The sequence below is a fragment of the Portunus trituberculatus genome, chromosome 28, assembly GCF_017591435.1.
Source record: "Portunus trituberculatus isolate SZX2019 chromosome 28, ASM1759143v1, whole genome shotgun sequence".
Classification (NCBI taxonomy): Eukaryota; Metazoa; Arthropoda; class Malacostraca; order Decapoda; family Portunidae; genus Portunus; species Portunus trituberculatus.
Genome location: NC_059282.1, coordinates 11673556 through 11686055, shown reverse-complemented (window position 1 = coordinate 11686055; position 12500 = coordinate 11673556). Strand labels below are relative to the sequence as shown.

The 12500-nt window shown below is 47.0% G+C and overlaps 2 protein-coding genes across 2 annotated transcripts in view; one reads left to right on the top strand and one right to left on the bottom strand.

Annotated features, from left to right (window-relative positions):
* Positions 1-2008, bottom strand: part of LOC123510186 (trichohyalin-like) — a 25060-nt gene extending 23052 nt beyond the window's left edge. Inside the window, exon 1 of the mRNA XM_045265068.1 lies at positions 1811-2008. The gene's annotated coding sequence lies outside the window, so the exon portion shown is untranslated. The remainder of the gene's footprint in view (positions 1-1810) is intronic.
* A 1065-nt stretch (positions 2009-3073) lies between these two features.
* LOC123510364 overlaps positions 3074-12500 on the top strand; it is a 25659-nt gene continuing 16232 nt past the window's right edge. Inside the window, exons 1-2 of the mRNA XM_045265458.1 lie at positions 3074-3420; positions 3476-3590. Coding sequence (XP_045121393.1) covers positions 3074-3420; positions 3476-3590 — 462 coding nt within the window. The remainder of the gene's footprint in view (positions 3421-3475; positions 3591-12500) is intronic.

Below are 12500 nucleotides of genomic sequence, written 5' to 3'. Positions count from 1 at the left end.
AGAGGCAACGAAAGGAGGAGGAGGAGGAAGAGGAGGAGGAGGAGGAGGAGGAGGAGGAGGAGGAGGAGGAGGAGGAGGAGGAAAAAGAAAAAAGAATAAAAGAACAAAAAGGAGGAAGAGGAAGAGATAAATAAATTGAGAGAGAGAGAGAGAGAGAGAGAGAGAGAGAGAGAGAGAGAGAGAGAGAGAGAGAGAGAGAGAGAGAGAGAGAGAGAGAGAGAGAGAAAGGAGGGGGTCACCAAGAAGTCAGGACGGGGACAAGAGGGGAAAGGAGGAGAAGGGAGAGTAGGAGGAAGAAGAGGAGGGAGAGGAGGCAAGGAGAGGGGAGAGAGTTAATTGGGGAGAGATAAAGTTATGATGAGGGACAAGAGTGAGAAGGGAGGAGGAGGAGGAGGAGGAGGAGGAGGAGGAGGAGGAGGAGGAGGAGGAGGAGGAGGAGGAGGAGGAGGAGGAGGAGGAGGAGAAATAATATGAACAAGAGATTAAAAACATGTAGAAAAGAGAAATCTATCAAAAAGTGAGAGAGAGAGAGAGAGAGAGAGAGAGAGAGAGAGAGAGAGAGAGAGAGAGGGCTGGAAGATGTTGAAGGAGAATGAGAGGGAGCTGAGAAGAAGGGAGGCTGGGGAGGCGTGGGGAGATAGAGGGAGACTGCAGCTAGGGGAGGGGCAAGGATTGGGATGGGACAGGGAAGGGGAAGGAAGGGGAGGGGATGGGGAAGAGGGGAGAGTTATGCTGTCCTTCAAGTAAGAAGAGGGACAGGAATAATAATAATAATAATAATAATAATAATAATAATAATAATAATAATAATAATAATAATGATGATGATGATGATGATGATAGTCGAAATGTTGAAACAGAATAAAACAGTCAAAATTATAATAAAAGATATGAACATAATAGCTAAAATAAATAAACAAACATCAACAACAACAACAACAACAATGATGATGAAAATAATAATAATAATAATAATAATAATAATAATAATAATAATAACCAAAGTCACGCCTGGGTCATATAATCATTGCTCGACCAACCCTTCTTCTTCTTCTCCTCCTCCTCCTCCTCCTCCTCCTCCTCCTCCTCCTCCTCCTCCCAGTTTTTCTCCTCGGATGAGTGAGAGAGAATCACTTTGAACGAGGAAACAGTCCCAGAGAGAGAGAGAGAGAGAGAGAGAGAGAGAGAGAGAGAGAGAGAGAGAGAGAGAGAGAGAGAGAGAGAGAGAGAGAATGTTAAGGGAGCATTGTAATTGGTGATTGACAGGCAGGGTTACAGCTGGTGCCTCAGGCGATAACTCTCTCTCTCTCTCTCTCTGATTACCCCAACATCCCCACTATTATCATCATCATCATCATGAGAGAGAGAGAGAGAGAGAGAGAGAGAGAGAGAGAGAGTAGAGCAGCTAACTAAATTGAACCTAACTTAACCTTACTAAAAACATTTCTTCACTGGAACATAAAAAGAAAGAGAAAAAGAAGATAAAAAAGAAAATAAAGCAAAAGACCACACGAAGAAAATAGAGAGAGAGAGAGAGAGAGAGAGAGAGAGAGAGAGAGAGAGAGAGAGAGAGAGAGAGAGAGAGAGAGAGAGAGAGAGAGAGAGATGAAGATGAAGATGAAGACGAAGACGAAGACAAAGACGAAGACGAAGACGAAGACGAAGAAGAAGAAGGAGAAGGAGGAGGAGGAGGAGGAGGAGGAGGAGGAGGAGGAGGACACAGCACCACCAACACAGCAACACAACGAGACATTAACACTAAATGCACAGTTAAATGAGAAGATTAACCAACTTGTTCTCGCTCACTTACATTGTACTTGTAGGTGGTGGTGGTGGTGGTGGTGGTGGTGGTGGCGGTGATGGTGGTGGTGGTGGTGGATGATGGGGGAATAGGGAAGGAAAAATGTTGCGTGTGGAAGATGAAGGGGTGATGCTGTGGGATGGGAGGAGGTGAAGGACATGAGGGGAGGGAGGGCAGACCAGGGTGAAGGGGTGAAGGGGTGAAGAAGGAAAGGGAAGGAAAGTACGTAAAGAAAAGGATGGAAAGACGTCAAAGCAGCAGCAGAGAGAGAGAGAGAGAGAGAGAGAGAGAGAGAGAGAGAGAGAGAGAGAGAGAGAGAGAGAGAGAGAGAGAGAGAGGGTATGAAGGAGGGCAAAAGGCAATGGCTGAAAGGAGAAAGGACAGAGAGGACAGAAGGAAAACTGGTGCGGGGGAGAATAGGCAAGGGAGTATGATGTGTGTGGCGGGGGTGAGGTGGGTGGGAGGTTAGTACTGCCTGCCGGAGCGCGTTGCCCTTCTTGTGTTGCTTGACCGGCGTGACGTCAGGGAGTGGGACGCCCCGGGAGCCTTTAGGGGCCTGTGGGGGCAATATTTATGGCTCGCCTGGAGGAGCAGGAGGAGGAGGAGGAGGAGGAGTAAGGGCGAGCCGGGGCAAGCGAATGCCTTTGAGGGATCTGGATAAACAATAACTTGAGGGTCCATGACTCAGGGCGGGAAGAAGAGTGGGTGGTGGCGGTGGTGATGGTGGTGGTGGTGGTGATGGTGGTGGTGGCGGAAGTGTTTCACCAGCTTGAGCCTGGAAGAGTCTCCCGCACCCATCCCCCTCCGTCCCTGGTCCCTCACCCCCGTCCCGAGGTAATGGCGGCGCGCTGATGAAGTAATTGTGTGTGAGGCTGAGCCAGAAGGCGAGTCATCCGCCCGGCCACAAGTGTTTATTATCATGGTGCAGCAGGCAACCGTTGTTCTCCTGCCGCTGTTGCCGCTGTTCCTCATGTCTCTGCTGCAAGGAGGGGACAGTCAGAGCCCTCGCCCTGCAGCCCCTCCTGTCCGCCCGCCCATACACCTGCGGCGGTAGGACAGTGAGGGCACCACGCCACACGCCAGCGTCGCGGCGCAGGGAGGGCGGGCAGACACCGGCAGGAGACTGACAGTAGGGACAGGGAGCGGGGGCGGCGCTGCCCGCCACGCCACGCCACGCTGTTGTCAGCGTGAAGGGTATATTTCCGGCCTTATCAGGAGTCCTCGGGAAGGTAGAGGAGCGTGAGAGGGGAGGCGGCGAGACTGGCCTTCATCATGCTCGTCGGGGAATCGCCGGCAACCAGTCCCGCCGTCCCGCCCTCAGCCTGCCCCTCGCTGCCTGGCTGCCTGGCTGGCCCGGCCGTCAGTGGTGCTCACGACCCTGTGCTGTGCGGACTGTCCGCTGCCGCCCCTGCCCGGCGTGTCCGACAGATATGTGAGTACCGCCCCCCCACCCTGCCCACCTCCATCCTCGGGGACGAGCCACGCCGCGATAAGTTTGCACCGTGTTTCGGTCCGTGGTTGTTGTGCCACGGCGACGTGGTGGAGGCGGCGGCGACGGGGCGAGGGGGAGGTGGAGGCGGGCAGGCGGCCCACCACAGGGTACACACTTACCTGCCCAGGTGTCCGCCACTAATTGCTTGCCCATTCTGACCGCCCCCTCCCCCTCTCCCCCAGCCAGGTGATATATCCTTTACATCCCCGCCAAGCCCAGGACACAGGGGAGCTTGGGCGTCCTGCTGGGGCGCAGGACTCTCCAGGGGCAGGGCACGCCTCACCCCAGCGCCCCGAGGTAACGCACGAAAATATTGTGATTTGCCGAAACGCGATGAAACTCTGGCCGGTCTTTGCCGCAAGTGTTGGGCGGGCAGGTATTGTGAGGCCCTTACATTATTATTACCTGCCCCGTGGAGCGTCGTGTTTACCTGTATCATTTTCATCACTATCATTGCCAGTGTGGTGACCTTGTACCATCCTGCATAAAGAACAATAAGCAGGTGTGTCTTCCTCCTGCCTCCCCTCCCTCCCCATACTCTTCTCTTCCCCCTCTTCCTTCACCCCTTCCTTCCTTCCCCTCCTTCCTCCTGACTCCCTCCCCTAACCACCATCTCTCTGTGCCCTCTTCCCCTCTCCTCCTCCGCCTCTTCCTTCCTTCCCCGCCTCCTCCCCTCTCCCCGCCACTCCTCATAGTTTCCTCCCTCACCGCCGGCCGCGCCCTCCACCAACATGCACGGAGAAGGGATATTTTTACCGCCACATCCAGCCTCAGCGGAGGGTAGGGATGTCCTCCTCCTCCTCCTCCTCCTCCTCCTCCTCTTCCTCTTCCTCTTCCTCTTCCTCCTTACATAGTTTCCACCCCGCCGGAATGTTTGAGTGAAAGAAAGAAAAAGTATAAGTGAAACGAATAGCTTGTGGTGCAATAAGTGATATAAAAAGTGTGTTTGTGGTGTATTGTGTTGAGGAAAAGCTTCTTCTGTTGTATGAAGACAAAAGAAAGGGATTTATAAGAGGTTGAAGAGTTAAAGAGTAATCGTTGAATAGAAAAAAAAAAAAAAACTAAAATATTGAAAAGTAAAAGGGAATAAGAATGTGTGTGTGTGTGTGTGTGTGTGTGTGTGTGTGTGTGTGTGTGTGTGTGTGTGTGTGTGTGTGTGTGTGTGTGTACGCGTGGGTTACATTGTATCACACAAGAATTTAGCGAGGGAGCGAAAAACCAGTCGGCTTAGGCAAGCACACGCACAATCTTTTGCTGTATCATAATATTTTGCGTTAGATAATTGTAGTGTTACGAGTTTTTACACACACACACACACACACACACACACACACACACACACACACACACACACACACACACACACACACACACACACGAATATATATACCACTCATACAGAGAGAGAGAGAGAGAGAGAGAGAGAGAGAGAGAGAGAGAGAGAGAGAGAGAGAGAGAGAGAACAAGAGCGATAGAAAGAGAGAACAAGAGCTATAGAGAGAGAGAGAACAAGAGCTATAGAGAGAGAGAACAAGAGCTATAGAGAGAGAGAACAAGAGCGGTAGAGAGAGAGAGAACAAGAGCGAGAAAGAAGAGAAGAAAAAAATAATACAACATAACTTAAACACCAGTAACCCCCTCGAGAGAAAAAAAAAAAACACCCATTAACTAAGGGAAACAGAAATAAACAGCAAAAAAAAAAAAAAAAGAAAAAAAATACGAAAAGAAAACGTGATATCAGAACACTTCCCATAACCAGGACTCGAGAAGCACTGGAGAGAGGTGAGGTGATTGGTGTAACATAAAGGCACCGTGCACCGTGGTCTGGGGGTGGTTGGGGAGGTGCAGTGCTTGGGGCGAGGAGAAGAGAGGAGAGGAGAGACAGAGAGAGAGGAGGTGCAGCATTTGACGAGGAACTTAAATTACTGGGGTGAGAATACATTGGCGTCACAAACCCGCCATTACTGAGGCTACGGAGGGACACGTCTTTCATGGCCTAATCTCTCTCTCTCTCTCTCTCTCTCTCTGCTATTTTTCTCTTTTGTTCCAATGATTTTTTTGTTACGTTAGGTTTAATTTAGCTGGCTGTTCTCTCTCTCTCTCTCTCTCTCTCTCTCTCTCTCTCTCTCTCTCTCTCTCTCTTTCTAACCGGATACTAATGACATTTGATTCGAACCACGAACTCTCAACTTTCTTCTTTTTCATTAAGAATTTTTCCTTTTTGCGTCATCCTATGCCTGAGAGAGAGAGAGAGAGAGAGAGAGAGAGAGAGAGAGAGAGAGAGAGAGAGAGAGAGAGAGAGAGATGTAGAGCAACTAACTAAATAAAAACTAAACCTAAATGAAAAACGTTCCTTCACTGCAATATTAAAGAGAAAAAAAACAGCAAGAGAGAGAGAGAGAGAGAGAGAGAGAGAGAGAGAGAGAGAGAGAGAGAGAGAGAGAGAGAGAGACTGCATGTATGAGGTAAAACATTCAGAATCTCCTACTCTCCCTCCTCTTCTTCTTGATACCGAAAGTTACATAAGAAAATAAATAAGGAACAAAATACACGCCTAGTCGTTTTCTTCTTGTCATCAACACTCATCTATTCACGAGATCGTTCGGTTCGACTTTTTTTCTTCTTTTTTTTTCGTAATATCTTCTTTGAGATGTAAGGCAAGACATGTTTCTGCCACACAAACTTCTTGCTCATCCTCTTTTTCTTTTCATTTTGTTTCTTCTTCTTCTTCTTCTTCTTCTTCTTCTTCTTCTCCTACTCCTTCTTCTTCTTCTTCGTTATCGTCATTATCTTAGTTTCTGTCTACATTCTTTTTCTTTTTTCTTCTTCTTCTTCTTCTTCTTCTTCTCCTTCTCCTTCTTCTTCTTCGCTATCGTCTTTATCTTAGTTTCCATCTACACTCTTTTTCTATATTCTTATTTTCTCATTCACCTTCTTTTCCTATTGTACTTGTTCTTCAGTTTCCTCTTCGGCATTTTGTTATGTACTTCTCTTCATCCTCTTCTTCTTCTTCTTCTTTTGCTCTCTTCTCTTCAAACCTCAAGATAAGAATTCCGGTTTTTAGTTCTTATCCTCGTGTTTTTGTTCATTTCTTTTTTCCACTCTTCTTCATATTGAAATATTAATATCCAGCGCTCTCTCTCTCTCTCTCTCTCTCTCTTGCTCTATCTTTTTCCTATTTCATGTTCCAGTGAAGATTTTTTTTTTTTTAGCTAGATTAGGGTAGGTTTAATTCAGTTTGTTGCTCTCTCTCTCTCTCTCTCTCTCTCTCTCTCTCTCTCTCTCTCTCTCTCTTTCCATTATTGTTTTGGGTTTGGCGTGGCAATGTAATGCATGCAGGGACTGGTGGTGGCGTTGTTGTTTTGTTCTTTGTCACCACCACCACCACTATCACCACCACCACCACCACCACCACCACCACCACTATCACTACCACCACCACCGCTACCATATCCGCTTCAGCTATCACTCTCCTCATCACAAAGACCTTGACAAAATAAATATCAACAATAACACTTGCGACAAATATATTCTGCAGGAGGAGGAGGAGGAGGAGGAGGAGGAGGAGGAGGAGGAGGAGGAGGAGGAGGAGGAGGAGGAGCAGGAAGAGGAGGAGGTGGTGTTGTATGCAGTTCACTTCCCGAAACTGATAAAAATGGAGGTGAAACAAAGGAAGTGTGTTTTTTCCCTCTTATTAATCCAGAGAGAGAGAGAGAGAGAGAGAGAGAGAGAGAGAGAGAGAGAGAGAGAGTCGTGGTGGTAGCAGCAAAGGAATGAAGGAAGCAGAAGGAGGGATGAAAGAGGAGAGAAAAAGGTCAGTTTGTTGGCGGTAGGTTTAGAGGTAAAATTTTAAATCCACCTGGTTTTCACCTCAAAGCGGCACCGACTTGAACTTCCATCCCCGTGTGTGTGTGTGTGTGTGTGTGTGTCGGCGCCGATTGACACAGTTGGGGAAATAAAAGAGGGGGGAGGTAAGAGTAGGAGATGAGGATGCGAGGAGGGGAAGCAGGGAAGCGGGGAAGCACAGTGGTGGTTAGGTGGTTAGGGTTGGGGCCCGCGGCGTGGACAGCAAGTCATCTTATCTGAATGGAAGAGGAATATCAAGACCGGCTTTTTACGTGATGTTTTTTAACGCGTATACTTAGGAATGGAAAAGTTACCATCCCATCCTACCCCCCCCCCACCACCACTACTACTACGTATCTTCACGTGTACTGCATGACGAGAGGGGAGGATAATGACGGGGTTAGGATTATGGTGATGACTAGGATTTTCATTGCCACTATCACCACCACCGGCATCACTACCAGAACGTATCCTGCATCTCACCACTCTCATCACAACCATATCACCATTACCAAGCACAGCAACAGCAGGGGTATACAAGGTCACCACCATCACCACCAGTCACCACCATCAACATCATAAATCTACTGCCTTGCCTCTTATCTTATGACGCTTTCCCTAACACACACACACACACACACACACACACACACACACACACACACACTAAGCACGAAAACCACAGATTAAAGATACTCATAAAACTTTACTTATACCACCACCACCACCATCACCACCATCACCACCACCACCACAACCACAGTAAGAGTGACTTGCACACCATTATTGTAGAGATTTTTTCCTCCTCTGCTGCTCCTCCTCTTCTTCCTCTTGCTCCTCCTCCTATTCCCTCCACTCCTTCTATTGAAAACACCTGTACCCATCACCACACCTGAGCCGCTCCACACCTGTTGATACGCCAGGATAACAACGAGAGCACACCTGAACACACACTCACAAAGAACTGCACTATACACCTACATCATCACCACCACCACCTGCAGTGCCTCTACCACACTTACAAGAACCACAACCACCTTCACCACCATCACTATCACCACTATTACCCCACATGATTAATACGAGCTTGTGTGGAGGGTTGGGGGAGCGGTGGAGTAGGTGGAGAAAGCCAGGGGTGGAGACTGCATGTTTGGGTGGAAGGAGGATGTGGAGCCTGAGGGTGGACGTAAGAGAGAGAGAGAGAGAGAGAGAGAGAGAGAGAGAGAGAGAGAGAGAGAGAGAGAGAGAGAGAGAGAGAGAGAGAGAGAGAGAGAGAGAGATTGTGTGTAAATGGACGGAGCGAAAAAAAAAAAAAAACATGTGGAAATTAGGAAAGAGGAAAACAAGGCAAAGATAAGGAAACAATTCATGGAGAAACGGGAGAATGTAAAGAGAAGTGAAGGACGTTGAATAATGAAGTAAGAATAACAATGAGAATAAGCAGAGAAGCTGAAAACACGTAGCACGAATGAACACACACTAGAAACATATCAAACCAAACACAACATCCTTTTATTTCCAGTGTTCAAATGATTTCCCTAACAAACACAACTCCATAAAAAGAAAAGAATAACAAAAACTCAATACCTCTTCCTTCCTTGCTTCACAAACACAGAACACCACACACCACACACCACACAGAATACTCAACACTTACTCAATGCTGTGGCTGTGTGGTGTGAATGAACAAGCACTTTAAATCACATCAGGCTAGGTTAGGTTAGGTCAAATATAGGTTAGGTTAAGAAAAAAAAAAGGAGATATATTCGGTGCTTAAGACTCATTAGGGTTAAGGTTTGTTTAGGTTACGTTAGGTCAGGACAAAGTTAGGTTAGGTTAAGTTAGGTTAGGAAAAAGAAACTGAGTAATGTTCGGTGCTCAAGACACGTGTTAGGTTTCATGGACCATAAACACACAAGGAGTGAAAGAGACGTAATGAGTTGACGAGTTTTTCAGTTTAAGTTATGGTGCATGTAAGTCATAAGGTTAACAATGCTAGATGATTTAATGAAGAGAATCAGCCATATGAGAAACTGATGCACCATAATATACACATACCAAGTGAAATAAATACCACCAGATTAACACCACATCATCACACCATGATACGTATAACACATTAACACCACCAACCACACCACCACCACCACCACCGTACGCATAGAAAAATTAACACCACATCACCACACCAGCAGACTTACAACACATTAACACCCACCACCACCACCACCACCTACGTATAAAAAAATAACACCACATCACCACACCACGATACGTATAACACATTAACACCACCACCACCACCACCCTACGCATAGGAAAAATAACACCACATCACCACACCACGATATTTATAACGCATTAACACCAACACCACCACCACCACCACAATGAATTAACACCACCTCTAAGGAACAAAATAGCACAAGCAATGGTTTAGATACTGAAGCTAAGGATTTAAACTCCCCTGGGTATATAGATTATAGGGCAGTGTGCGAGCATGTGTGGTGCTAGAGATGGCGTAGGTGTGAGTGTGTGGGTGTCGGTCAAGTAACAGGGACGTGGGATTAGCGTGCTACAATTTCCTACGATAGATACAAATCACTCTGTATGAAAACCTATTTATCACACACTCAAACATCACACGACCCGCTTTTGTTCAGCATCCACTCTCTCTCTCTCTCTCTCTCTCTCTCTCTCTGCAATATATTACCGCGTCTACGGGATCCACCCAATTAAAATAGCTTACCTGCCTGCCTACCTGTCAGCAACCTGGTTTATGCCCGCCCACCCACCTCACCCACTCCAACCCATCTGATCCACCTCCACCCACCTTCCACCCTCCCGTCCCTGCCTGCATCTCCAACCCCAGCATCCATAACCTGTTCCTTCCTTCCTATCTTCCCTATCTTCCTTCTCGTCTCTTCTCTTTCGTTTTATTCTTCACCTTTTTCGTCTCTGTTTTTCTCTCTCTCTCTCTCTCTCTCTCTCTCTCTCTCTCTCTCTCTCTCTCTCTCTCTCTTTTCTCATGGGTTCGTTTTATTGTTTTGTCTTGATATTGTTTCGTTGCCTCTCTCTCTCTCTCTCTCTCTCTCTCTCTCTCTCTCTCTCTCTCTCTCTCTCTCTCTCTCTCTCTCATTGTATCTTCTTGTTTCCCATCTCTTCCCCATTTATTCTCTGCCATTTCATTTCCTTTCCTCATTTTCTTTTTACCTCCTGTTATCTTTTCTTCCTCCTCCTCCTCCTGCTATTAGACATCATTGTTTAGCTTCCTCCTCCACTTGGACGTGCAGTTTCCACCTCCTCTCCTCCTCCTCCTTTCTTGAGAGCCCTCCTCCACCTTGTTCATACTCCCCTCCCTTCCCCTCTCTCTCTCCCTCTCTGCCTCTTGTATACCTCTCCCCCCTCCTCTCCCTCCCTCCCTACATCTCCCTAACATTGTTGTGACTTCCTGGCTAGACGACTCTCCCTTTACTCTCCCTCCCTCTCCCACTCTCCCTCTTCCTCCCCTTCCTTCCTCCACCCCACCCATTCTCCCTTCCTCTCTTCCCTTCTTTGCTCTCTCTCTCTCTCTCTCTCTCTCTCTCTTTCTGTTCGCCCCCTTGACAAGCCCCTCACGACACACACACACACACACACACACACACACACACACACATTAACGCAACACCTGTCATCCATCAGTTCACACACACACACACACACACACACACACACACACACACGAAGGCAGGTATAATGTGTGTGTGTGTGTGTGTGTGTGTGTGTGTGTGTGTGTGTGTGTGTGTGTTGGCCGAGGCACTGCATGACGTCTCTACTATTCTATTACTAAGTCAGCGAGGAAGGTTCAGCCCTGGCCCCTCCTCCTCCTCCTCCTCCTCCTCCTTGCTGTCACGCCCTTAGATGATCCACAACAATTTTCACATGAGTCTTGATGATGACAGACGCGTATTAAACTCCGAGAACGAGGAGGAGGAGGAGGAGGAGGAGGAGGAGGAGGAGGAGGAGTGCGTGGGTAGCAAGGGTCGTCAGTAAATAGAAGACTCGGGCCGGACTCCTCTACCATCTGTCATAATAGTAAGGATTGGTGCTGTCACAACTCTACTTCTCCTGCACCTGTGTCCTGCTCCTCCTCCTGCTCCTGCTTTTACAACTCCTCCTCCTCCTCTTGTTTTTTTGGCAATCTCTCCTTTTCTTTCTGGTTTTTCTCTTTTCATCTTGTCTTTTCTTATTTTTCTTGTTATCTTCTTTGTTTTGTTTTTATTCGTTTTCAAGTTTACGTTTTTCTATTACTTCTTTCCTTCTCCTCTTCTTCTTCCTCCTCCTCCTCCTCATTCTCCTTCATCGCCTCTTCTTCCTCCTCTTCTAATTTCCACACCATGCTTGTAATCTTTCCTTTTCTCTTTTTTTTTTCTTTTCTTCTTTTTCTTTATCCTCTTCTTCATATTCCTATGTCTCTTCACGCGTCTATTCTTCTTTTATTACTTCTTTCCTCCTCCTCCTCCTCTTAAACGTCATCACTTTTTCTTCTATCTCTTGACATTTACTTCTTTTCTTCTCTGTCCTCCTCCTCCTCCACCTCCTTACTCGTCCTGCTCCTCCTCTTTTATACACAAACACTTTTCATTCTCCTTCTCCTCCTCCTTCTTCTTCTTCTTCGCCTCCTCCTTCTTCCCTACACCCAAAAACACTTCTTCTCACTTACACACTAACTCATAGCTTTGCCTCCTCTTCCTCTTCCTCTTCCTCCTTCTCCTCCTCCATACAATAGTCTTGTTATTTCTATTTATTTTTTGCATTTCCTCTTCTTTTCCCGTTATTTATTTCTATCTTTTCTATTCTATCTCTCTTCTTAGGTTTTTTATTTACTTCTTTTCCTTCCTTTTGGAATTTTTCTATTATTTCTTCATCCCTTCTTCCATTTCTGGGTTTCTCTCTCTCTCTCTCTCTCTCTCTCTCTAAGCATATATTATTTCCTCCTCCTCCTCCTCCTCCTTCTCTTCCTCCTCTTACTCCTACCCCTCCCCATTCATTCCTCCCATAACCAGCTCCCACCTCCCACTGTTACCCTCTCCCTGCCGTTTCCCTTCCTTCTACAACCAACACTTCACCCCTTATAAACACCTCCCCCTTCTTACCTCCCCACCACACCAGCAACACCTCCCCGCCAGAACACCTTGGCACACCTTGTCATCACCATCATCATTCATTTCCTTCCATGTTTTACTGTATCCAAGTGATGTTGTTGTTGTTGTTGTTGGTGGTGGTGGTGGTGGTTCTTGTTGTTATAGTAATTGTTATTGTTGTTGTCTTTGTAGTGGAATTGGTAGTAGCAGTAGTAGTAGTAGTAGTAGTAGTAGT